Below are 27,453 nucleotides of genomic sequence, written 5' to 3'. Positions count from 1 at the left end.
GTTCTAGTGAGGGCTCTCTTTTTGCCTTGTAGATGGCTACCTTCTCTTGGTGTCCTCACGGGGAGATCTTACTCTCCTTCTAAGGCCACAGTGCCATAAGATGAGGGCCCCGATTTTATGATCTCATTTAATCTTAATTACCTCCTAAAGATCCTGTCTCCAAATATAGTCTGCTATAGACTGAATTGTGTACTCCAAAATTCACATGTTGAAACCCTAACCTCCAATGCGACTGTATTTGGAAATAGAGTTTTTGATAGGTAATTAAAATTAGATGAGAACATATGGGTGGGATCCTAATTTGATAGGATTGGTGTCCTTATAAGAAGAGAAAGACTTCTCTCTCCCTCCCTCCCCCTCTGTCTCCATCTCTCCCTCTCCTCCCCCAACATGGATGCACCAAGGAAAGGCCACGTGAGCAGACAGTGAGAAGGCAGCCGTCTTCAAACCAGAATCTGACCTGTTTATGTTATCGAGTCTATGATTTTTGTTATGCAAGTCCAAGCAGACTAAGACATATTTTCTGAAAATACTGTAGAGTGAATGAATGAGTGAGGAGACAAATGAATGCGTGAATTTTCACAGATGTGTGTGGGTCCCTCCCTTGGAGGATTCCAGACAGTGGCTTGCTCTGGACTTTTGACCACAGTTTAGCCCAACTCTTACAATTTTGTGCAAATCACTCTCCTCTCTGGGTTTAAAGCATCTGGATTGGGCATGACAGTGCTTCTCAGAATTAGACTGTAGCCTCTTGCTGGAGGGTTCTGTATCCTAGGCTTGGAGTAGGGGGCCCATGTTTGGGATTTTCTTCTTGGCTTACCTTTAAGTAGACCTAACTGAGATACCTGGGGAGACAGATAGCAAGAGAGGCAGGTATGTTACACTACTACAGGGTCATTTGTATTGTCAATTATCTTTTCCTTAGCAAACACAGATGCCCCTCTATGTCCCTAGAGATGAGGCTTCTCACAGAGCCCAATACCCAAACCAGCCCTCTGGGTATGACCTACCCTGCAGACACATGTGTGTCTAAGCTGATAAACTTTCCTGGGAAAACAGGATCTCCTTAAAATTGGTGTTGGGATGTTCAGAAGCCTTCTTTGTCCACTCTGGGAAAAGCTCATCAAAGAAACAGGAATCTTTAACACATCCCATTCCTTGTCATCAGACAGCAAGTAGCTTAAACTGAAGAACTTTCCCAGCCTCTTGAGACATAGGTGGAGGGAGGGTTGAGTCTGAAGATTTCAAAGTCAGGGCTCTCTTTGGAGATTTCTCAGAACAAAGACACTGAGATCATTCAGCCAATCTTCTTTTCTTCTTTCTCATTTCCTCTCCTTTTCTTTTATGTTGGCTCTCTCCTTCTTTCTCAAGTTTTTCTGCTTTTTTTTTTTACTTTTATCTTCTACCTTTTTTCCCTCTGCCCTTCTGCCATCACTCTCTCCATTCTCTATAACTTTCTACCAGTCTCAATTTTGAAATTTCTGAAAATGTGGCTACCAGCAGCTCCTTGGAGGATATTGAAACAAAAAGAATGTTGGAGTAGGATTTAGAAGGCTTGACTCTACCGCTTGCTAGCTTGGAGCTAGTTGTATGCCTTGTTTGGGGTGGGTGGGACTTCAATTTCTCTTAGTAAAATGGGGCTCTTGTACCAAGTGATCTACGTATCACTGCACTGCAGTTTTGTCTCCTGAAATATTGTTTGACCCATGTACTGCCGTCTACCTTTATTGCCACTGTTCTGGTTCAGGCATTATTGCCTCTGGCTGGCTCCTGCAAAAGCCTCTGTACAGACCTTTGTCCTTGCTTCTGTGTGTATTCTCCATACTCTGGTTAGTAATTGTTATCACAGGGGCTTAATTGGAACATGCCAGTTTCCTGTTTAAAACCTTTCAATGATCATCTTTTGCCTTTGGGATAAAATCCAAGCTCTGCAAGGTGGCTTACAAGGTGCTCTGCCCTCTGCAGCCTCATCTGCTCTTCCCGGGCTCCACTGCAGCCACACTGAACTCCTTTCAGTGACTCAAGCACCGTGTTCTTTCTGGCTTCAGATCTTTGCACATGCCTCTCCGTCCACCCAGGGCACTCTCTTATCCCAAATCTTTTCAGCAACTCCACCCTGATTCTATCTTCTTTGCTAATTCCTACTCCTGTTTAAGGTCTCAGTGGAGGTATTGCCTCCTCCTCCAGGAAGCCTACCTTGACTCCCAGGATGGGTGAGCTGACCCTTCTTGGTGCTCCTCTGGTACTCTGTACTCCACTGTCACGGAAGTATTGCACAGTGTTGGAAATGCTTGGATATGTGTCCTACCAAGCTATGGATTCCTTGAATCATGGATTGTGTCAAACTTTCACCATCATATCTCAAGGGCTTGGGGCAGTACCCTTGAGAACACAGTCGGTGTTGAAGAAATAAATGCGTAAGCCAGCAGATTCATCTCTACTGGCCCCTATGGCTTCTGCGTCATCACTGGGTCCGGGAGGGAGCTCCAGACACTCCGGGGGGCCAGGCCCTGTCCTCCAGGGGCTGAGGGTGGGCCGAGCCCTAACCTCAGCCCCGTTGCCCACCCCGTAGCGGCAGCTGAGGCGACGCAGGAGCCAGTGGAGTCCCTGATGCAGAAGTTCAAGGAGAGTTTCCGTGCGAACACGCCCATCGAGATCGGTCAGCTGCAGCCAGCGCCTCGCAGTGCCTCGGCAGGGAGGCGGAAGAGGAGAAGCAGGTCCCGAGGTAGGTCCTCCCAGAGCCTCTGGCCAGGATGTCCGCCCGCTGTGCACAGGTCCTTAAGGTGCCAGGAAGAGCTATGCCCTCTTCCCCCTGCTTCCCTGTGCTCACAGAGCCCACGCCACTGTCCCCCTGATAAGTCATCTCAGCTGAGGCCTTGCAGCGAGAGGACCTGTGTCCCTGGGTGTAAAGCTAACCTCTCTGAGCCCCAGCTGCCTCATCTGAGAACGGGAATGAGATGTCCATCTTCCAGAGAGGTTGAAAAGGTTAGCAACAGTCTATGGAAAGTGCCCAGCACAGAACCAGGGTACAGCAGATGCTCTTCAAGTTGTAGCTGGTGTCACTTTGGAGAGTGTGAGAAAGCCAGGATGTTCTCATGGAAAACATCCTCAGACTGGGATCACAGAACAGGGTTTGGACCCACCCTTTAATAGCCTGAGTAATCTAGCGGTCAAAGCAGGAGTCCTGTGTATTAGACCGAACTGGATTCAAATTTTGGTTTTGCTGTTACCTAACCCTGTCACCTTGGGCAGTCCCTCCACTTCCCCAAGCCACTCCTCTCTGCCCAGCTTCCTGTAACATCTCAGCGCAGTGCCCAGCCGGCGTGCAATCAAAAGTAGATTTTTCCCTCCTCCTCCTTTTCCTCATCCTTCTCCCTGTCTCTCCTCCCCAACGTTATCATCATTATCATCATCATCGTCATCGTCGTCTCCTTCTCTGTCCTTCTCGTGACCTTGTGTCTGGGACGAACCCCCTCACCATTGCCTGCTTTCCCAATGTCGTCTTTATCCTTCCGTGCACTAAGTGGTCTCCAGCCAGTCACTCTTCCTCTTGACTTTTACTTCTCTAGTTCCTGTAACTTGATTTTGATTATGTCATTTCCCTTCTCCTGTAAGTTCAGTGGCTGTCCAGGGTCTTCAGAAGTGTTCGTGCTTATGAAACGGCATTTGAGGCCCCCAAAGAGCTCCAGTCTCTCTGCTGACTCTTCTAAATCCATGTGTCCCCCCTTCCACGTTTCTTTCCAGGCCAGTTTCTCTGTGTGAAAACCCCTACCTAGCCCCTATGAATAGTCATTGGCATTTATTGACACGTACTCCAGGCAGCAGGCTAAATGCTGTACGTATCTTATCTCATTTGATCCTCAGCAACCCTATGAAACAGGTATGGTGATGATGCCCATTTTACAGATGATATCACTGAGGCACAGAAAGCTGCAGCCACCTGCCCGAAGGAACATCCTAGCAATTATCAGAGCCAGAAAGAACTAAGCAGTCTGAGTCCCAGACTTTTTTAATCAACCATTAGGTTCTATCCTGGTGAAGCCCTACCTTTCTTTCCAAGCTTAACGTGCGTGACGTATATTGGCAAACACATCACTGACTGTCACCATCACAGTTCACCCTGAATTCTCCCATGTGTGAATTCTCCCACATCTTTATCCATGTGTTAAGCACTGATTTCACTTTTGTGTAATATCATTTGCTTTTGTCTCTCTCTCTCCTTAGCTAGACAGTGTTCTTTGAAGGCGGGAAATATCTTATTTGAATCATCTTTGAATTTCTGGGTCTAAATCAATGTCTGCACACATAGTAGACACTTGTTATTTGCTGAGATAATGTCTAGGTCTTAATCCTGTGAATTCCTGTATCCGGTGAAAAACCAAGATCTACACATTTAGGTGAGATCATAAATCGAGGCAGAATTTGATGATGGAGTTCCTTTTTGGAACTCGTGGTAAACCCCAGGTTGAACCATTTTATAGTGATAAAGAAAAGTTGTTTTGAGGTCATCAATGTCTGAGTGCTAATCCAGCCCTGTCAGTTCAACTTGCTTAGCTTTGGAAGAGTCACTGGATGTCTCTGAGCCTCAGTTTCCTCTTGTGTAGAATGGGGATACCAATCCCTACATCAGAGGATTGCTGTAAGGATCTGATGAAATGATGGATATAGACTACCTTGGAGTGCTGAGCTAATGTGTATTAGGAACTGAATAAATGCTATCTTATATTTGTCATGGCTTGGGCATTCAGGATCACTTGTAATTTCTCTCAGCTTTAACTAGCCATCTTTATTGCTCCAATATTCACCAAGAATCTCCTTCCCATATCCTCTCTAGAAATACGGCCCCCATAAATACACTTGACTCCAAGTCCATAACCTCCCTCCTCTTCACTATCAATCTGAATTTTTTTCCTTAGTGTCATATCCTAAACATTTTTATGTCAATGAATTCTTCCAAAAACAATCTCTTTTATGTACCATAACTGTCTTAACGTGGCCACTACTGTAAGGCATTTGGGCTGTTTCTAATTATTTGCCCATTATAAACAATGTCATGTAGAACCTTTTTTTTTGCATAAAACTTGCCCTTCACTTTGGAGTCTGTTTTCCCCTCTTGAATTGCAGAATTAGATAATTCATGAAATCTATTGTTTGACAGACTCTAATTGAATATCAAGTTATTTTAATTTATAAGTTAGGTGGGAACTAAGAGAACTGATACAGGAAGAAATTCATTTTGTCCTCCCTTTCTTTGTCACCATTATGACCACTGCCACCTTTTATCTCCTGCTTCTGACTATACCCTCCTTGAGATTCTCCCCAAAGCAAGCCAGAGTAACCTTTTTAGAAATATAAACAAGATAAGGTCACTGTTCAGCTTAAAATTCTTCAGTGGTTTCCTGTTATCTTTAGAACACAGTCCAAAGTCTTTGCCATGGCCTGTAGCTTCTGTTCCATCTGAATCTGTCCCTGCCTTCTTCGCTCACTTGGCATTTCCTTGTGCTCCAGACACAATGACTTTCATCATGTTCCAGGAACACAGCGAATGGAGCCCCAGTGTAGGGTCTGAGAACGTGCTGTACTTCTCCTTGCCATGTCTCTTTTTGTCCCCCAGATTCTCTCCTGGCTGGCCCCTTCTCACCTTTCAGCTCCTAACTCAAATGTCAGCTCCTCAGAACCGTCGTCCATGACTACCCAAACGGGGGTACCCAGACTTTTACTCCTTTCCATCCCCAACCTGCTACTATCTGTTACATAACCATTTTTCGTTCCTTCCCTAATATTAGGGTCTAAAATCACTTTTATTTGTTTGCTTGTTTACTGTTTTCCTCTCTAAAATGTAAGCTTCATATTCATAAACCTAATACATAGAAAGTGCTTAATAAATATTTGTTGAATAAATGAGTGCATTAACCTCAAAGATTGTGGAAAAGTGGCTTCGTTTTATAACTTTCAAATTGATGGTAGAAGAGGGATCCAGGATAAAATCAAACCTCCCAGTACAGATCTCCAGGGGATCCTGTTTCCCCTAGAGATAGACTCATTGATGGATAGCACATGAAACGTGCTCAAGTGGTTGCTGTCAAAGCAGTTTTCAAAATGGCTTAATAACGTTGTGCTCACGGTTTTGCTGCCACTATTGGATAAGGTTTTTGCAAGAGAGAGAAAGGCTAGTACGTGCCAGTCCTAAACTTCCCAACGCACACACTTTCCACCACATGTCCTCAAGATTTTCTTGGACAGAAGAAATCCATGGTCAATAACTGTTTTGGAAATTCCGCACACTCCCTCTTTCTCTTGGAAATTCCCAAATGCATCTTAATCTGTGAAAGACCCTGGGAAGTCCTGCAGTGCAGAGAGCTGGGCAGATTTGTTTAGTTCATCATCTGTAAAACCACCTTGACCACAGACCCTCTTTTTCCCCTTGGAACATGTGTGAACATCTGGCAACACAGAAGCAGCCATAGAAACACAGTTTTGGAAGTGCTCCATTGGCTTCCACTGACCATCAGAAATCCCAGATATCATGGTCAAAATCCCCAGTCTTTTCACTGTCTCTTCCCCCTGCCGCTGAAGTGGCCGTGGGCCTTCTGGCCCACAGTGGGAACACCTGGCCTCTCTCTGCTTCACTGGGCTCTGCGCCTGGCCCATGGTGCTCAGCGGGTCCCAGCAGATGGAACGGTAGCAGAGAACCGGTGTCATGAAACTGAGCACATGCTTGCAATCAGCTCCAATGTGGTTTTGTAGTTAGGGCTTCCTCCTGAGAGACCTGGCAGATGCTGACGTGAACTGTCCTCAGGCAGACAGAGGAAAATGGTGGAGGGCCCCGTGCTGTCCTCTTGTCTGTGACAGCGTTTTATGAGGCAGCTGTTGGGTAGTCAGGTCCACAGGTAGTGAAGAGGAGGTGTTGGCTCTCAAATAAAGCAGAGGAAGGTTTCTGTGGATGTGAGGAAAGGCTGCTGAGTTTCATGCAGTCTAGGTAGTGGTCTTTAAAAAGTGGGACTTTATATTTGAAATTGAATTCCACCACTGGCTAACTGACTGATCTTTAATAAGCAAAGAAGCTGTTTGTAGCCTCAGTTTTCCTATCTGTAAAATAGTGCTAATAATGCTGAAATCACATGTAGGGTGTGAGATAATAACCTGCAAAATGCTTAGTCCAGTGCCTGGCTCATGGTTGACCCTCAGTGTCTGGCTCATGGTTGACCCTCAATCATTGCCATCAGGGTCCCACTAATCTGGCCTCCAGCAGCTCACATATCCATCCCCTCCTCCCCGGGCCGTTGCCTCTGACTTGGTTAAGGTTTCATCATCCCTCATCCAGATTCCTGTGACAGCCTCTTCTTCCCCAAATCCATCTTCCACCCCGGTGGGTGAAGTGATCTTTTGAAAACACACTAAATCAGACCATGTCACTCTCCTGCCTAGAACATTTTCCTGATATTCTGTCACTTGCACTGGGGGATTTTGAGGCTTTTGCAGTGAAGTCTTCCTGGAGGCAGATGAAAATCAACACACACCCCCAAACAGCCTGCAGCTGTGCTCATAAAACATCATCATAAGCCCCAAATTCCAGATTCTGTCTAAAAAAAAATCCATGCCATTCTATTCTGTAATATGTGCATATTTATTTTAGTTTAGATTATATTATTTGTCAGTTAAATTATTTAACATTTTCTCAAGTCTTTAGGTAATGTCGATGTCTCGAGAAGAAGAATCATACTTTCGCTGATTATACTAGGATAGTAAGGTACCATCTTCAATAGGTTTCCATAGGATCCAGTGAGATAATGCCTGTAAAGCACTGAGCACAGAGACAGGCAAAAGGTGCACACAGAACATGTGTTCTATTATTTTATTATTTACTACTCTTATGGCTACTGTTTTATTATTACTTTTACATTTGTCAGTATCACTCTCATGACAGTGATAATGTCAACATCATTCTATTTTTCAATGTCCCATTAAGGATACACTTACCCAGTTTTAGAAGGAAGAGTCTGTAGGATTTAGGGCACACTGTTTAATAGGATTAGAAAGTTGCCAGAGCCGGCTACACAAGGCTCCTTCCTAGCCTGGACTCCAGCCTACCTCTGAATCCCCCCAAGCCACTGTATTCTGCAGCCTCCAGCACACTGTCCGTTTTCCTCTTCCCCCAAAATGACTTGGTTTCCAAATCTGTGTAATGATCATCCTTTACCTGAAAGCCCCTCCCTCTCTTCTCTAGGCAGCAGATTGCTACTCATGTTTCAAATTCTGGTCTCAAGATTTTCTCTGTGAAGACCCCACCCCCCAGCCCACCCTCAGCCCTAATCCAGGCTGAGTGAGCTGCTCCTTTGGGCACTTGTAGCCCCCGTGCTGCTTTCTATCACAGCCTTCATTACAGGACACATCTGCTTCCCTCATCATCTCTGACAGTCCCATGATGGAAAGGACAGTGATTTATGTCTCTCTGAAGACCAAATGCCTAACATAGAACTGGCATAGAATAGCAATTGGCTGAATGGGAGAATATACGAATAGGTGGATGGATGCATGAATGCCTGGATGAATAAAAGAAGCTAGTTGGGAGCTTCATGGAATACAAAGGGTTAAGAAGATGTGGTGCAACTAGCACTTACTGAGCATTTAGTGTGTTCTCAGTACTATACTCATCATATATTATCTCATTTAAAAGCTCCCCACATCCCATAAGGTAAGGACTATAATTATCCCTATTCTACAAAACAGGAAATTCAAGCTTAGGTAGGTTAAGTGACTTGCCCAAGTGTACCCAGCTAATAGACTGTAGAATTGTGAATTCAGAGCCTAGACAGAGCCCATATTTCAGTTCCCAGATGACTATAGTTTTTGTCTTAGCTAGCCTGGCTAAGATCTTTGAGCTGTGAAATTGTATCAGCCTAGTCTAGATACTGGAAGGAAGAGGTTGTAGTTCTCTTGCATTGGTAGGTGTTCCTGTATCATCAGTGCTTCTGTGAGGGTGATCAGGAGCTACAAGGTTCTGGAAAGTGAGGTATCTCTGTTTCTTAGCTAACAAAGAGTCAGGACTGCCCCCTACAAGCTCCCTCTGGCCCCAGAGAGCCAGTTCTATGACCTGAGGAGCAGCAAACCCAGTGGTTATGCCACTGTCCAGTGTTCTGTGCATTTGAAAGGCACTCACCCAGCTTTTTTCACTAAGTCATACAAATGTAGGATGTGCCACCCAGATCCCTGCCAACCAGCACTTCATCATTTAGTGAATGAAGTAGGTGATTAGACATTTGCACCACAAGGAATGCATAGGAAGGTGGTGTGAGCTGGCCTGGGGTGTTTACAAAGCTGGGAGAATAATTAAAGAAGGCTTCACTGTGGAAGTAGCCCTTGAAGAATGCAGTGGTATCAACTGAGGAGAGAGATTGGGAAGGTATTGCTAGCAGAAGAAAGAAATATGCAAAGGTAACATGTGAGTGACACTGTGCAGGGCATTATGGGAATATCTGGGGAAAACTGTGAACAAAGCGAGTGCTGGTGAAGTGGGCAGGAATCAGAATCTCCATCAGAGCCAGGCTCTGGATATCACTCCCACAATCCCCAGCTGCGTCCCCACGCTGGGAAGAGAGGCACATTCTGGCTTCTTTATCCTCCCTGATAGATAAGCCTTGATGTGCTCTTTTACTGGGGGACACTGTCCTTTAGAATGCAGGTTTATGTGGTGTGTGTGTGTACTCTTTACTAGTAAGTAGCTATGGATTATTCACTTAGTTGGAGAAAAATATTCATAAATATTAAGGGCTTTAAATTATATGCCTTATTGGATTGTTGCTGCACTTAACCATTAAAACGACAGCCAACCAGATACGTCTTTATTTCTTTGGTTTCCATCTTTGTTCCCTGTGCCCCCTTAATAGCATCCCCTTCCTACCAAGGAGTTTTGGGTGGAGCTCACTCCCCCTTTTGCCAAAGGTAGTTTTGAAACTGCATAATCAAAATGGCATTCAACTTGAAACCATGAGATAGTTACAGGGATAGAAAGAAGACTGGATAGACCCCAGCTACCTAGAGTCTAGCCCTAAATCTATGATGAAATAACCCCTTGCCTCTCTACCTCTGTGACATTTCTCCTGCTTGATTTTCCTCCCTCTCTCCATCGCCACATGCCCCAAACCCTACTCTTCCTTCCAAACAAAACCTTAAAGCTACTTTCTTCAGGAAGTCTTTCCAAATTTTTCCCACATGAAAGTCATGCATACTTCCTCCAAACTTCGATAACCTCTTCTCTATCTTTCTTATGATATTTGTCACTTATTACCTTTTATGAGAGCAATTTAAGGCCACTTCTCTTCTCCCTTAATTAATCTCCTGAAACACAGTGACTATGTACAGGTCATGCCTGTGCTTCCATTGACTAGACTAGTCCTGACAAATAGCAGACACTCAGTTAATGCTTGATGAATTAGTAGACTAGGTTAATCACACGGGCTGTGTGATCTTGGACACGACTTTCCACTCTCCAGGCATCATTGCCCCCATCTAAGAAGCTGTGTGGCTCTGTGGAAACGAGCTCAGGTTCTGGAATCAGATAGATGAGGATCGACAGCTCAGTTCTGCCTCTGACTCCCTCAACTTTTGGAAGTAACTTGTGCTAAATTGTCATTACCTAATTTGTAAATCATAAACTCGGCCACCTCATAGGGAGGCTGGGAGGATTAGACTTAATGTATGTAAAGGGCTCAGCAGGCCACACGAAACCTAATAAGTACGTAATAAATCTTTGTTTTTGTTCATTTGGAAAGCAAAGGTGATGGGCTAGATAATTTCCGCAGGTCTCCTCCACCTCAAATGGTCTTTGACTATAAATCTGATTGGCAAGCGTTGTTGTCGAGTGAGAAGTCCAGTATTTGGAGTCAGAAAACCCTGATTTGAACCCCAGCTCTTAAGTGCAGTGGGTTCTCAGAGAAATTAATTAATTTTCTCGGGATTCCATCCACAGCACCTGGAGATATGGTGATATCTGCTATTCTTGTTCCTCAGGGCTCTTGTGAGAATGTGCTAGAATACTTATTGAAATCCTTTTTTAAAGCACACTGTAGATTAGCAGCATCCTGGAATCATAGCCTTGGCACCTTCAAAGACAGGGAATAACATGCAGATTTGAACAGGGAGCCTTTCCCCTGGGGCTCTGGCTTTCCTTTTCTGGACCACATGCTGCTTCCAGGAGGTGCTGCCAGGGCCAGTACTACCACAGCCCAGTGATCCCAGGTCAGGTTGGACTGAGGCCCGGGAGAGCTGATTTATAGTCAGAGCACATAGCTGCCTCCATAAATCTTCCCTGATGTGTCTTTCAGAGAAGTTCGCATTCCTAAAAGTGCATATCTCCTCCAGGCGGTTTTCCTTGTCTGTCTGAAATATGTCACGGGGCCCTCAGTCAATTCTGTCTGGTCTGGCTGGGTGGAGAGGCAACTGCAGGCAGCCTTAAGAGAAGGCTCTGGACCAGGTCTTGGCGGGGCCTGGGGATATAACTCTAGGATATTTCTTTTATCAGAATGGTACAGTACCATGTCAGAGTTGTAGCATAATAAACACCCTGAAACTTGGTGACTTAAAACAGAAACCACGTATTTGGCTCTTAATTCAAGTCAAGCATTTGGCCCTGGACTCAGCTGGGCAGTTCTTCTGGTCTGGATCGGGCAGGCTCAGCTGACCTCAGTCAGGTACCTGTGGTCAGCCAGCTCTCCAAGGCTGGCTCACATGGGTTCCAAAAGCAGAAAGGACAAGAGCTGCAAGGCCTTTTGAGGTTTAAGCTCAGAAGACACACTTCATCCTTTCTACTTCATTCACTTGCTCACAAGCAAGTTGTGAGGCCATCTTAGACACAGAGGGTAAAGAAACAGTTCATTTCTTGAAGAAGGGGCAAAATATTAGGATGACTTTTGTAACCTACAAGTACTCATGTTTTACGAAGCCTCTATTTTATGCTAAAGCCTGAGCTGATCCTCACAACCTCAGCATAATTACTTCTAATTTGCTGATGGAAAAGTTCAGACTCACATAGATGAAGGAAACTTTATGATGTGGCACAGCTGGTCATGGGAGAACCAGATCCCTGATTCTAATCCTTGTAATAGCTGTTCTAAAGACTATACTTTTTTTTTTTTTTTTTAACCTCTGCTACTTTGTCCCTCTTTAACAGTGCTAAAGACTTCATGATATCAAGCCATTGTTAGATACAGCCTGGCTTGTGGTGTATGAAAGGGCAGTAGATTTGCATCCTGGCTCCATCCTTGCAAGGGCTTATGGTCTATTGCAAGATCAGTAAAATGCTTTAGTAAAGGGCCAGATAGAAAATATTTTAGGCCTTTCTGACAAAGAGGCAAACTTCAAGATAGTATGTAGGCACCTATACGATGAGAAAGTTTTTTCCACAGATTTTTATTGATGAAATTTAAAATATAATAATAATCAAGTACCATTTTTTGTAGCAAAGTTCTACTACTGAGAAGAATGGAATTTATTTGACACTAAAATGTGAATTTCATATCATTTTCACGTCTTAATGTATTCTTCTTTTGATTTGCTTTTACCACTTAAAGATGTAAAAGCCATTCTTAACTCCTGGGCCATACAAAAACAGGCAGTGGGCCACATTTGGCCCACAATCCCTGGCATAAGGGAGCATCTCACATTTGGACTCAGAGAATCCTAGATCCAGCCCCCACCCCCATGACTATCTAATTGCTGTGTGATTTGTGATTTGAGGCGAATCCTTAATGTCCCAGAGCCACTGTTGCCCCAGGCTCCTAGGCACACAACAGAGGGGAAACAATTCCTTGTGTTCTCTAAGTCCACCAAAGGTGGAAGTGAATCTCAAGTTCATCTGATCCAGCTTGCTTGTAGATGTGGAAGATGGTGGAGCGGGAGACCTCTCTGTCTGCCGTAGAGAGAAACTAGCATACCCAGAGATGGAATGCCACAAAATTGTCCTCGTTTCATGCTATTTGAACATGTAAAATTATGTAGGCCATATTACGTACATAAGGATTGACTACTGGGGAATTTGCATAAAACACGTAGTTAGAAGCTGGCAGATTGTTCTCTTTTCTAATTCAACTGCAATCAAATGAGTAAATCATTTAGAAGATTACAAAGAGAAGGCTTTGTATTTTCCTATGTTTGAGAAAGACATGGTGAACCAGAGTGAGGATATGGGGTAGAGTTCACAAGCCATTAGCAGGAGTTGTTTGTTTGTTTGTTTTTTTAATTTAATTTTATTTTTGGCTGCGTTGGGTCTTCGTTGCTGCATGCAGGCTTTCTCTAGTTGCGGCGAGCGGGGGCTACTCTTTGTTGCGGTGCGTAGGCTTCTCATTGTGGTGGCTTCTCTTGTTGCGGAGCACGGGCTCTAGGCGCGCGGGCTTCAGTAGTTGAGGCATGCGGGCTTCAGTAGTTGTGGCTCACGGGCTCTAGAGCGCAGGCTTAGTAGGTGTGGCGCACGGGCTTAGTTGCTCCGCGGCATGTGGTATCTTCCCGGCCCAGGGCTTGAACCCATGTCCCCTGCATTGGCAGGCGGATTCTTAACCACTGCGCCACCAGGGAAGTCCAGCAGGAGTTTTTAAGCTGTGCTCCAAATAGGTGCTCAGGGGATGAGCAGGCATAGAGGGATATCGCTGTGCAGGCAGGGCTCTTTCATCAAGCTCCTATTCTAGATGTATGTATCGGGCTTCAACATTTTTGGAGAAAAGCCCCAATTCTAGCATATACACTTTTAAAAACAAAAGTGTTTTTATGACAGAAGCTCCCGTTCCTATATGGAAAGAAAGCCAGCAAGGGCCTTCTTCCTGTTACGTACACACACACACACACACACACACACACACACACATAGACACACACACAGGTTGGGTAAAATATAACTTTTTTTTTTGAAACACAAATTTATCTCAAAAATGAAGAAAGGCAACTCCTCAGTTGTAAGGAATGAGGAGGAAATGCAAAAACCTAAGCTTTGAGTTTAGAAGCTGATGTCTTGGTGACTCCAGGTGGGCAGTGGGATGGGATGGGATAAAAATAAAAAGAAAGCAGGAGCAAGGAAGAAATGAAAGATAACTTGGTAGAAAAAAGCCCTAAAGCATGAGTAATCATAATAACTATAATTTGCATATTAAAATTCAGAGCTAGATTATATTACACAAAATCTATTTATGTGCTGTTTACCAAAGAACTTCTTAAAACATAAAGACAGGAAAAGTTTGACAGTGAAGGAAGAGAAAAATATATACTAGGCAAATACTAATCAAATGAAAGCTTTGGGAGAAGTATAAGTATATGACAAAATAAAATTTACAACAAGAAGAAACAAGAAATCGTGAGGAATAAAGAGTGTCATTAATTAATCATGAAAGGAATGGTTCACCAGGAGACAAATAAAATCTGTACTTACATATGCAAACAACACAACTTCAAAACATATAAAGAAAAAATTGAAGTAGAACAACAAGTAGATGGATACCTAATCGAAGTGGGAGATTTTTTTATAGAAATCTTCCTATTAGATCAAGTAAGCAAAATGCTACTAATAATATGGACAAATTGAACTGTACTATTAAAAATACAATAAAATGGGCATATATAAAATTCTGTCCCTAAGAATTAGAGTTTAAAGATTTTTCTCAAGAACTGAGAAATTCTGTTAATGGTCTTGACATCTTATGACCCGAATGTTCTGGCTTTGGCCCAATTTCCTGACATTTCATTTTATTTTCAATGATAACTCTTTGCAACATTTATGACTAAATGTGAATTCATTTTTGTGCCTCTGAAAGAGGCAGGGAGTAGCAATCTATGTGTACTGATTTTGTTTTGGTTTTGCTTTTTGCGGGGGAATAGGGTATAGGGGAGGTTGTGGTTGAAGGAGAACCCTTCCAGAAAAATAGTCGCTGTCAAAACAAAGCAGTAGTATTTTGTTTCAATCCATATTCCTCATATTTTTCCTCAGGCCAGAGAAATAGTCCATTTTGTCAGGATAGCTTCTGGAACCAGAAGGGCTTTCTCTAGATTACCTCTATATGATCTAGTTGTGAAGGTTTGAAGGAAATAACTGTAGTGTCTGACCTCCTATATCTGTGTCAGTCTGGTTACCTTGCCCAAGGAGTTGCCTGAAGAAGGGTCAGTGTGATTCCCTTCATGGAATCATGTGACATTAGCAGTAACCTTTATAGATTCCAAGATGGGAAAAGGTCTTGAAGTCATTTCCCTTTTAAGCAGGATTGCATAGCAGTAACTCTGCAAGGTCTTGAGAACTTAAGACTAGATAATTACACTGGTAATTAATATTATAAATAATATCTTATTTATTTTATACGTAATAGTTTATACCTCTTATATCTCTACCCCTATCTTGCCCCTCCCCCCATCCCTGTCCCCACTGGTAACGACTAGTTTGTTCTCTATATCTGTGAGTCTGTTTCTTTTTTGTTATAGTCACTGGTGTGTTGTCTTTTTTTAGGTTTCACATATAAGTGATATCATACACTACTTGTCTTTCTCCGCCTGACTTATCTCTGGCCTCATTCTGATGTAGATCGGCTTCTTTGGTCCCAACACAGCCAGAGAAGTCAGATCATCACTATGGCATCATCATTCCTGCCATAGGATGAGACTCTTCCTAACTGCTCCCTAGCGATCCTGCTGCTGATTCCCATTTCTTGGATTCTAGCCCCTCCTGCTATTATCCTGCCCAGGGCCTCCAACCTTACTGTCATCATTCTTTCAACTGAGTGCCTCCCAAGTATGAGACACCATGCAGAGTCCTGAGACTTCAGCAGAAAACTGGGTATACGAGGTCCCTACCCCTGTGGGGGTCAATGTATGTAGGAGGAAACAGACAGGTTATCGATCAAGCAAGAAAGTATACAGGTACAATGATTACAGACTGTTGTAAGTGCACTGGAGGAAATGACCTTGGTGTTGGCCGTCATAGTTGTCCACCAAGCCTAAGGTAAAACCAGCCAGGCTTCTTCTTCCTTGCCTTGGCTAGAAACCATCATCCCTGCCTGTGACTTCCCCAGCCAAGATGAGGAAGAGCAGATCCCCCTGCCAAGTCCAGAGGAGCAGATCCTGAGGGTGTAGTTTGCTGTTATTCTATTTCCTACTTTAGGACGTATATCTGGTAGGAAACAGTAGCAATAATTGGCCACCTGCCTTGTGCCAGTCACTGTTCCAGGTGCTTTCAAATGTATTCTTGTAACCAGCTTTCTTTAACCCTTATTTTGCAAAAGAAATCGACGTTCAGAGACATGAAGTATGTTGCCCAAGCTCACGTGGTCAAGTCGGTGATGGAGTCAAGGATGTCAGCTTAGATCTGTCTGCTTCCAGCACTGATGTCCTTTCTCCCACATTGTAGCTATCTCTCTTTTCAGTGCCTGCCTCCAAACCTGCTTTCACATCACCTGTGTGGGGTCTCTGCACATACACAGGCCTCAGAGGTTAGACTGAAATTTGGCAGAAATAAAGTCAGCCACAAAAACAGACCCTTTTGAATCCCCTAATCACCCTAGTGGGATTTGCATTCATTTTCTTGCCTGATTATTATTAAGAATATGTCATCTGTGTCAATTAGATTTCATGATTTTGTTGTAAACTTTTGCACAGTGCAGCTTAAAAATATCTAGCCTTTTATCTCATTTCAGGATGGAAAATGTTGGTTTGATGTACAAGGTCTAATTGTCCTCACCACGTGTTAGAAATCCAAGTGCAGCTAAACATTAAGGTTAAATGATGATATCACAACTTACTCAGTTTGCATTTTACATCCAGTTGAAAACACAAACCCCTCGCCTCATTAATCCTTTGCAATCCAATTCCCCCACCCCCAAATGAAATGATCCTTTTGGGACACATTTATGTCCTTTTAACAGCCGCCTAACAGTTCTGCTGATGGAGTTTGTATCCAACTTTGTTACTGGGTAGTGACAACTTGCCCTGACGGCTATGTGTACATAATTATTCTCTCACAGTTAGACTTAATTAATGCTTACCCTCATCATGATCTTGCAGCTAGCAAGCTTGCTTTGCTTAATGGCAAAAGGATTTCCTTTTTAGCCAAGAGAGACCCCAAAGGGCTTTGTAAAACTCTTCTACTTTTTTTTTAAGAAAAAAAAAAAAGAAAAAAATTGCACCCGAGCCTGTTTCATTTCTTCCTGCCCTCACATTAATGCCACATTGTGAATGGATGTGATGCTACATATGGGGATGGGATATGAAACTTAATTTTAGACTAAGTACCGCTAATATGAACAGCTCTGACAGACCTACAAAGAAGATGCATAATTTTTAATATCTTAGTTTAGAATTGAGGTGTCCTGGCTTCATTTTGTTTGTCTCTCTACTAAATATATATATGTGTATTTTTCTAACCACCTCCCCAAATGGGACCCAGAGTTCAGTAATAAATAGCTATGAAAGTAAGGAGACATTAAGAAGAAATGATGGGAGAGACAAAGGGAGTTTGAAGATAAGATTTGGAAAGAGATTATTAGAAAGTTCGTAATAAGGAGAGGGTGTGTGTACTTATAAAACCCCATAAGATGGGAATACTTTACAAATAATCTGTCCCAGTCCATGCTTGTGAAATATTCATGTGCTATTTGCTTTTTGTTCCCATAATGGCAATGCCTTGTGTTTGCAGAGAGCTTAACAGTTTACAGCACATTTTCACATCCATTATCTTAGGTGATCTTTACAACAACCATGTGATGTGAGCAGAGAAACATTCACAGATGAGGAGACGGAGGCTCAGGGAGGTTGAGGCACTGGCCCATAGTCACACATCTGCTCAAATAGTAGTCCCGCTTTGCCTTCATTTGTCTTGCTAAAGCATCAGCAGACTCTTAGCTAAAAGATAACATCTGGAGACAGCAGAAGCAAGAAGAACTACAATCCTACAGCCTGTGGAACAAAAACCACATTCACAGAAAGGTAGACAAGATGAAAAGGCAGAGAGCTATGTACCAGACAAAGGAACAAGATAAAACCCCAGAAAAACAACTAAATGAAGTGGAGATAGGAAACCTTCCAGAAAAAGAATTCAGAATAATGACAGTGAAGATGATCCAGGACCTCGGAAAAAGAATGGAGGCAAAGATCGAGAAGATGTAAGAAATGTTTAACAAAGATCTAGAAGAACTAAAGAACAAACAAACAGAGATGAACAACACAATAACTGAAATGAAAAATACACTAGAAGGAATCAATAGCAGAATAACTGAGGCAGAAGAACGGATAAGTGACCTGGAAGACAGAATGGTGGAATTCACTGCTGCAAAACAGACTAAAGAGAAAAGAATGAAAAGAAATGAAGACAGCCTAAGAGACCTCTGGGACAACATTAAACGCAACAACATTCACATTATAGGGGTCCCAGAAGGTGAAGAGAGAGAGAAAGGATCAGAGAAAATATTTGAAGAGATTATAGTCGAAAACTTCCTTAACATGGGAAAGGAAATAGCCACCCAAGTCCAGGAAGCGCAGAGAGTCCCATACAGGATAAACCCAAGGAGAAACACGTTGAGACACATAGTAATCAAAGTGGCAAAAATTAAAGACAAAGAAAAATTATTGAAAGCAGCAAGGGAAAAACGACAAATAACATACAAGGGAACTCCCATAAGGTTAACAGCTGATTTCTCAGAAGAAACTCTACAAGCCAGAAGGGAGTGTCATGAGATACTTAAAGTGATGAAAGGGAAGAACCTACAACCAAGATTACTCTACCCGGCAAGGATCTCATTCAGATTCGATGGAGAAATCAAAAGCTTTACAGACAAGCAAAAGCTCAGAGAATTCAGCACCACCAAACCAGCTCTACAACAAATGCTAAAGGAACTTCTCTAAGTGGGAAACACTAGAGAAGAAAAGGACCTACAAAAACAAACCCAAAACAATTAAGAAAATGGTCATAGGAACATACATATCGATAATTACCTTAAACGTGAATGGATTAAATGCTCCAACCAAAAGACACAGGCTGGCTGAATGGATACAAAAACAAGACCCATCTATATGCTGTCTACAAGAGACCCACTTCAGACCTAGGGACACATACAGACTGAAAGTGAGGGAATGGAAAAAGATATTCCATGCAAATGGAAATCAAAAGAAAGCTGGAGTAGCAATACTCATATCAGATAAAATAGACCTTAAAATAAAGAATGTTACAAGAGACAAGGAAGGACACTACATAATGATCAAGGGATCAATCCAAGAAGATATAACAATTATAAATATATATGCACCCAACATGGGAGCACCTCAATACATAAGGCAACTGCTAACAGCTATAAAAGAGGAAATCGACAGTAACACAATAATAGTGGGGGACTTTAACACCTCACTAACACCAACAGACAGCTCATCCAAACAGAAAATTAATAAGGAAACACAAACTTTAAATGACACAACAGACCAGATAGATTTATTTGATATTTATAGGACACTCCATCCAAAGACAGCAGATTACACTTTCTTCTCAAGTGCGCACGGAACATTCTCCAGGATAGATCACATCTTGGGTCACAAATCAAGCCTCAGTAAATTTAAGAAAATTGAAATCATATCAAGCATCTTTTCTGACCCCAATGCTATGAGATTAGAAATCAGTTACGGGGAAAAAAACGTAAAAAACATAAACACATGGAGGCTAAACAATACGTTACTAAATAAACAAGAGATGACTGAAGAAATCAAAGAGGAAATCAAAAAATCCCTACAGACAAATGACAGTGAAAACACGACTATCCAAAACCTATGGGATGCAGCAAAAGCAGTTCGAAGAGGGATGTTTATAGCCTACCTATAAACTTTATAGCCTACCTCAAGAAACAAGAAAAATCTCAAATAACCAATGTAACCTTACACCTAAAGGAACTAGAGAAAGAAGAACAAACAAAACCCAAAGTTAGCAGAAGGAAAGAAATCATAAAGATCAGAGAAGAAATAAATGAAATAGAAACAAAGAAAACAATTGCGAAGATCAATAAAACTAAAAAAAAATAATAAAAAATAAAAGGTAACATCTGAATCGAGAGTAATATGCTACTTACTTTAATGATTACATGCAATATTAGTGATCATTATTACTTTGCAGTATTATGGGAGATTTCATCCAATAAGCTCCGAGAGGCCACCACTGAAATGTGGCCACTTCAGGATAAGAGGAAACACACTGTTTTTTCATCACATCGAATACTCCTTAAAGACCTTGACCTTGAACTCCAAATAGACCTACAATAAAATATTCTAGAAATTCAGGACTGTAGAATGGGAGCTGGGTACTTACAAATCATCCCGTAGTACAGGTGAGAAAACTGAGGCACAAAGAGGGGAAATGACTTCTCTACCATGAGTTAGTGGCAGATCTGAACCCCCAACCCTGCTTTACTGACTCCCAGTTCAGATCTCTGTTCACTACACTATAGCTGTAACCTTAAGCTGGAAGAGGCCTGAGAAATCTCCTTTCTGACAAGTGAGAAACTGAGGTTTAGGTGAGAGGAGTAGCTTACCGAAGGCCACGCTGACCCAGAGACAGAACTGGATCCCAAATCCTGTCTCCTTAATTTATATAAATTTAATTCATTTTCAACAAATGTTGTTTGTGCAAATGTTATGTGCGAGGCATTGTGCTAACTGTTGTGGCTACATCAGCCTACAAAAGCACAGGGAGGCATACTGTGGACACAGGAATATGACCACTTACCCTCATGTGGCACTGTGGGTAAGAAGAACATGAAACTGATTTCCAGGGAAGTTCAAGTCTGCATTTAAACAAGCTGACCTTGGAGAACAGGGCTGAGGAGAGATGGGGTAGAGAAGGTTGGGGAGGGGGGAGCTACTGACCCCATTACAAAGTATCTTTTCTTTGCTTTCCTCCTAATGTTGTTACCTCTCTGAGTCCCCAAAGATGAAAATTTGAATTGAAGAATAAAGGCTAGATGTCAGTAGAATGTAATCTCTTACATTTGGCCAGCACTTTACAGTTTACAAAACACTAGCATCACCTGTTGACATTGTATCCTCATTTACCAAGGGCTTACTATGTGCCAAACACCACGCCTATTTTTTCAATGTATCTAATGAAATCTTCACAGTATCTCTGTAAGGTTGAAGGTTGTTGTTATCATGGCTCCCATTTTACAGATGGGAAAATTGAGGTTCATAAGATAAAGTTCACTTGCCACAGCTCACATCTTTGATCAGTGACAGAGTATAGATTTGAACTCAGATCAGTAGAACCCCAAAGCCCAGGCTCTTAACTGCAACACACATGTTCTCCATCATTGAAGCTGGCTGCTAGAGCAGGGGGTGATGGAGCTCACAAGGTTGGCCTCTGAGTCCCCATTGCTCTGGGACAGTGACTCTCAAGGGTGGTTTCTGAATGGGCAGCATCAGCATCCTCTGACAACTCGACAGAGATGCAAATTCTCAGACCCGCCACTCCCCCACTCCAGGGTGGAGCCCTGCAATCTGTGTTTTATCGGCTTTCCAGGTGATTCTGATGCACGAGTAAGTGAGGGAGCCATTGCACTAGGAAACTATTCCCAGCCTTGGCTCCTTTGTCATGGAATCTGAGGGCCAGAGGGACCCTGCTGGTCACTGATTCCAGCCCCTTTTGGAGCTTTGTATTATTCATCTGGTCTCCATTTTTTGGTGCTATTCTGTATATTTCACATGGGCAGTCAAAGTCAGGTTAAAAGAGGTTGAGGGTTGAAAGCTTTGCAAACAGGCTCCAAGGAGCTGGGCCAGGTTTAGCGTGAATTGGTGAACTGTGGCACGTGTCTGAACCTCCGAAAATGAAGAGACAAGTTCCACAGTCTTCTGTTTGCCTTCTCCTCAATAAACCACCACCCACTGATGACCACAGGCAGGAGTGCCTCACTGACTTCTCAAAGACTTTTGTTTAAGTTGGTGTTGAACAAGCAAGGGGGGGGGGGGGGGTGGAATTTTGCTGTCTTTCTCTGCCAAGGCCCCTGAACAGCCAATCAAGTCATACATCCACTTATGTCTCACCTTGAACCTCACCTTTGTCCCCACAAAGTGGATGGCCAAGTGCACCCCTTGAAGTCTGTCCTTTGTGCAGAAGTGGCCTATTTTTGGCTTGTGTCCATATGTACGAAGCTAATATCTCTCTGTGAAATCAGCTTGGCCTTCCACCCCCATGCCTCCCCCCAACCCCCGCCATTTACATAAGCATAAGGAAGGGTGCCAGTGGTGGATGGCATGGGATCTGGGCCGTCCACATGTGTAGTTTTGTTGCATGAAGGGGGACCCCTTCCAGGGCCCGAGAGTGGGCTCTTGTCTAACACTTGGAAATGAATTGTCCGAGAAGACACACGTGCTGACACAGCAAGAGACTTTATTGGAAAGTGGCGCCCGGGCGGAGAGCAGCGGGATAAGGGAACCCAGGAGAACTGCTCTGCCACGTGGCTTACAGTCTCGCGTTTTATGGTAATGGCGTTAGTTTCTGGGTTGTCTCTGGCCAATCACCTTGCTTGGCCCGTAGTCTGACACAGGGTCCTTCCCTGCGGCGCGTGCATCTCTCAGCCAGGATGGATTCCAGCAGGAAGGACTCTGGGAGATTGGTGTGTCCTCCCTCTTTTGGCCCCTCCCACATTCTCCAGGTTAGTTTTCGGCAGCAGTACCATGTTCCTTATTGGGACCTCCTGTTGTGAGACAGCTCAGGCAAGTGGGCCTGGCCAAGGCGGCTGGTTTCCATCAGCAGTTCCCTAACAGTTTACCTGTGCCCTCTGAACTTGCTTGGGCCTGATTCTGGATGCGCCACTTTCATCTTATGCCATCTCTCCCACATGACTTGGTGGATCTGACAGAATCCAGCTCATGATAGGCAGCTCTGGCTTCCTAGGCTCTTGATAGGATCTGGCAGCATACCAGGTATAGGCCCCACCAGCCCCCTGCAAATGCATAGCTCTGTGCTGCGTATGGTATGGCCTTATTCCAGAAGCTTGGGGGGTCTACATTATGAGTCTCCTAAATGGCACCTGCTACAAACTCCACAGAGTATTTATTACCACCAATGACTCTCATACTATAGGGTCCGCTGGATCACGTAATGCACATAGCAGGGTTGTTTGTAGCACAGCCTGACCCACTGCAGATCCTTTTCCTGCTCTGCGATCTACGTAGAGCTGGCAGCCTTCCATGCCACTGCAAAAATGGGTCAGGGTAATATCCCCAAGTGTTTTGTATGCTGCTTTCTGAGCCCAAAGAGGCCTACCAAGCATTCTGCTTCCTTCCTGGAGTTGTGAAGTGTAAGATGCAGGAATTTCTTCTTTATTTTGGAACAGATATATAGCATACCGCAGACCACAGAAACCTGCAATCTTCACTGATGTGGCAAGCCCCTATTTCTTCATAGGATTTATCTTGTACTTTCTGGAGTGCATGTATCTCACCAGGCTCTTGAATGTACTTTCCCTTTTTTGTTCTTCTGGTCCAGTTAGCAGGATACATCAACATAGTGGGCCAGTGTGATATTCTACCAAAAGTCCAGGTGGTCCATGTCCCTTCAGACTGTTATGACAGAGGCTTGGATGGTTAATACAGCCCCGGGGCAGGACTGTAAATGTGTCGTGGTGCCCACCCCATGTGAATGGAAACTGCTTCTGATCTTTCTTCGAGAGGGATGGGAAAAAACTTATTTTCCAGATAGATGGCTACGGACTATATGCCCGAGGCTGTGTTAATTGGCTGTAGCGTAGACACCACATCTGGCAGCTGCAATTAAGCCTACAATTTGTTTGAGTGTGTGGTAGCTCACTGCCATCCTCCTGGACCCATCTGAATTGTTAAGGGACAGGGTTGGTGGATTACATGGAGATATGATGGAGACCACCATCCCTGCATCCTCAGGGTCTTTAAGAGTATCACTTACCACACCTACTTACCCTCAGGATGTGATCCTGGTTTTACTTTCCTCTTTGGGTTGGAGATGGAGATGATTGCACTTGCCTTCCTCACTATGATAGTTTACAATAGAGACCAAGGAAACAATGGGAGGAGGATTCTGCCGACTACTCCATATGTCCATGTAAATTATCCACTTGGGGACCGGGGAAATGATCATCTCACTGTGAAATAGACCTAGGTGAGGACTCCATTTGTTACCTGGCAGTCCATATTTCCCCCACTCTAACTATACCTTGGGTCCCTGGGTATCAATGTCAACTTGTACTCAACTCTTTTTGAATAGTCTGGATATTCCTCTTACCTGGGTATCTGATTACCTAAATAAATGGCTATAAATCCCCTGAGAAAGACCTGGAGGAACTGTTGCTATGTACACTTGCTGTGCTGTCGGAGCCTTCCTCGCGGGTACCCAGGCTCTCCTTTGGTCAGTGAGTTCATATCTGAGAACTGGTTTAGATCCAGAAACAGGAACATAGTAGAAGCTTAGCAAATACTTGCTGTCATAACATGATGACTCACTTTGCCGGAAGTGTTCAGAATGTGCGTGGGAAGGTGGAGTCTTCAGTCCTTCAAAACAGAAATGATAAAATTTTCCTATGAGCCACCACCTTCTTCTATTTCAGGGTTTTTCATCTCTCCCCCATACCCAATAGGAGCCAAAATATTTTATAATCATTCAGCGTTTCACTGTTATGTAATCTGTGAATACAAATAAATTCCTTTAATGTGAAATAATAGTTGGGCTATGTTAAGAAATTACCTTTTCATGTTCCAGTGCTATTTACCTCTTCACCTTCACTCAGCAACATCTACCCATGGAAAAGATTCTAAAGTCAGGCTCCATCACCTTCTGGGAAAATTCGGGGTAACGGACATGTCCCAATGGGATCCCCTGATTCGTGTCACTCACAAGGACCTTATCTCAAAGAAGAGCTAGCGAGGCAGGAATAAGTGTCCCTATTTTTCACATTACACAACATTTTTTAAAATGCAGAAAAGAGTCAAAGAGGTTAAGTAATTTTCTCAAAACTCACTCAGCAAGGAAGAGGCTGAGCTCACATCATGTGTTCTTTCCAGCACTTGGAAGGGTAGGCTTTGTCATTAAGTGTGGAGTGAAAACTTCTGGAACCAGTGGATGAGGGAGTGTGGTGAGGGAGGTGTCGGGAGGGGCAGGGACACTGGAGGCCACTCTGTGCTCTCTCCCCATCCCCCGCCCCCAACACAAGCCCATCTGGTCCTCAGTAGGAGGACCAGGACCTCAGTAGGTCCCACTGTACCTCGCCTTGGCGCTCTCACCCCCTCAGCCTGAAGGCGTTTCCTGTGAAATCCAGCGCAATCTGTGAAATAACACACCATGCCTAGCAAAACAAAATGCGTTTTTCATTTCCTTCATCTCCCCAGACAGTTCCTCACATAACCAAGCAGGTGAGTCGTTCCTGAAACGTATACATGTTGAAACGTATATGTGTTTACAAGAGATTTCCAAACCTACACATAAGTCTTCTTCTCTTTGGAGTGGGCAGGGACAGCTATAATGTATAATTTTCCCTTCAGCTGTGCAGCTTTGAACTTTTCCACGTTTTTACGTGCATTAGCTATTCATTCGTTCCACAAATATTTTATCGAGTGTCTGCTATATGCCAGCACTGGACTAGGTGCAGAGTATGGTGATGGAAAAACAGAGATCCTAATCTCCTGACAGTTCTATTCTGATGGAAGAGAGAGGCAGCAAACAAAGACATGGCATCATTTCAGATATTAATAAATGTTATGCAGAAAAATAAAGCAGGAAAAATAAAGTAGAACATGTGGGAGTAAAAGAAAAATAGTACTCAGATAGGGTAGTCAGGGAAGACTTCTCTGAGGAGGTGACATTTGAGGAGAGGCCTGCATGAAGTAGAAAAGGAACATTCCAGACGAGGAAAGAGCAATGTCATGACACTGGGGCAAGAACAAGGTTAATGTGTTGGATGAAAAAAGGCCAGGGCGAATGATTCCCTGTGAGTGACAAGGAGGACGGAAAGAAATGAGGTTGGATTGTCTTTTCTCTAGGAGAGAAAGAAAGGGCCCAGTGATGGCTGCCATGTTTTGGCCTGAGTAAGTGCATGACTAGAGATCATTTTGTTATTTAAGATGGGGAGCCTGGGAGAGTAGCAGGTTGGAGAAGACCCATCAAGAATTCTGACTTGGCCATTTAAGAGTTTCTCATCTGAACTGAATAGTAACTTTGCAAAATATATGGGGAAGATAACCATTATTTTTCTCTTATAAGAAAATAGGGAAGTTAAATGACTGACCAGAAGCCACATGGCAACTTTGATAGAGCCAGGGTGAGGACCCAGGAATCCTAGGTCTTAGTTAATGAGTCTGTGTAACTTGCCAGTGAATCCCTTTTTGAATGACAATGAAATTCCCTGGCGCTTGTGCCCTTGTAGGAAGTGGAGAGAGGTTGGAAATAATATGTTTTTTTGCATAACAGTGCTTTTAAAAAGGGATTTCACCTGCCTTCTGCCCAGCTGTTGTAAGATGCAGGAACCTTTGGGTGGAACCTTACACCCAGAGGGATGCAAAGTGCGCCCTTAGATGGCCATGTCTGAAGAAAGACTCAGTTGTGGTGTCTGCTTTGAAATGATGCTGTCTTCTTCTGGGATGGAAATTTGGGAGGGCTGAGGCGGGAGAGTGGTAGCAGAGGGAACTGAAAAAGCAGACTCTCAGGGCATGGTGGAGTATTTCTGTTCGCGATTGAAAGGCTAATAACTCAGCAAACAAGCTGGAGAAGTCTCTTCAAAGCATCTGCAGCATCACACCTCGGGGGTGCTGGTGAGAAGAGCTCCTCCCGCTTCATTCTTTCTGGCCAGCCCTTGCTAGCACCTACTGTGTGCCTGGTTCCACACCAAGAACGAAGGGAGGGGACAAGCCCCTGCCTACATTTTGAGACGTTATGGGAGAACTCTTCCTGCCCCGCAAGAAAGCCCCCAACTCTTTCCTAATACAGCTGTATTGGCACCACTCTGGGTATTACAGCTGCTTGGTCTTTCTTTTTCTTCCTCTTTTTCTAACTTTACTCCCCACCCCTGCCCCCAACCCAAGCTATCTAAAAACCGTAAACTTCTCCAAGGGAGAAAAGAAGGAGTGCAAAGAGCAAATTGCACTGAGTTCATTTCGCATGGATCTGAGCTCAGTAAATTTGGCATTTGTCCAGAGCCCCTCATGTCTCTGCCGCAGAGAGTATTGGACCTTTCCCAATGAAGGGGAGACAGGTTCCTCGTTCCAAACAGGCCCCCTTCTCTCCCCTCTTCACCTGCCTGAGGCCTTGATTACTCTGAGAACCTCACTGTCGTCACCACCCATCACCATTCCGAAGTGCTAAGTTATCATATTGTCCGCAAGAGGTATAGGGGAAGAGCCCTGGGTGGAGACACCCAAGAGCTGGTTGTGAATCAGTTATTCTTCTGTCGTCTCCTAGACACCTGCCTTACACATTGGTGAACACCATTCTGC

At 43.7% G+C, this 27,453-nt stretch overlaps 1 protein-coding gene across 3 annotated transcripts in view; it reads left to right on the top strand.

The window, feature by feature from the left end:
* The window catches only part of ASTN2 (astrotactin 2), an 895,599-nt gene that overhangs the window by 270,715 nt on the left and 597,431 nt on the right, over positions 1-27,453 (top strand). For all 3 annotated transcript variants that reach the window (XM_059925469.1, XM_059925467.1, XM_059925466.1), the window contains exon 4: positions 2,573-2,725. In XM_059925469.1, coding sequence (XP_059781452.1) covers positions 2,573-2,725 — 153 coding nt within the window. The remainder of the gene's footprint in view (positions 1-2,572; positions 2,726-27,453) is intronic.

This window comes from Balaenoptera ricei, chromosome 6, assembly GCF_028023285.1.
Source record: "Balaenoptera ricei isolate mBalRic1 chromosome 6, mBalRic1.hap2, whole genome shotgun sequence".
NCBI classification, from domain to species: domain Eukaryota; kingdom Metazoa; phylum Chordata; class Mammalia; order Artiodactyla; family Balaenopteridae; genus Balaenoptera; species Balaenoptera ricei.
This window is presented reverse-complemented; position numbering and strand designations above follow the sequence as displayed.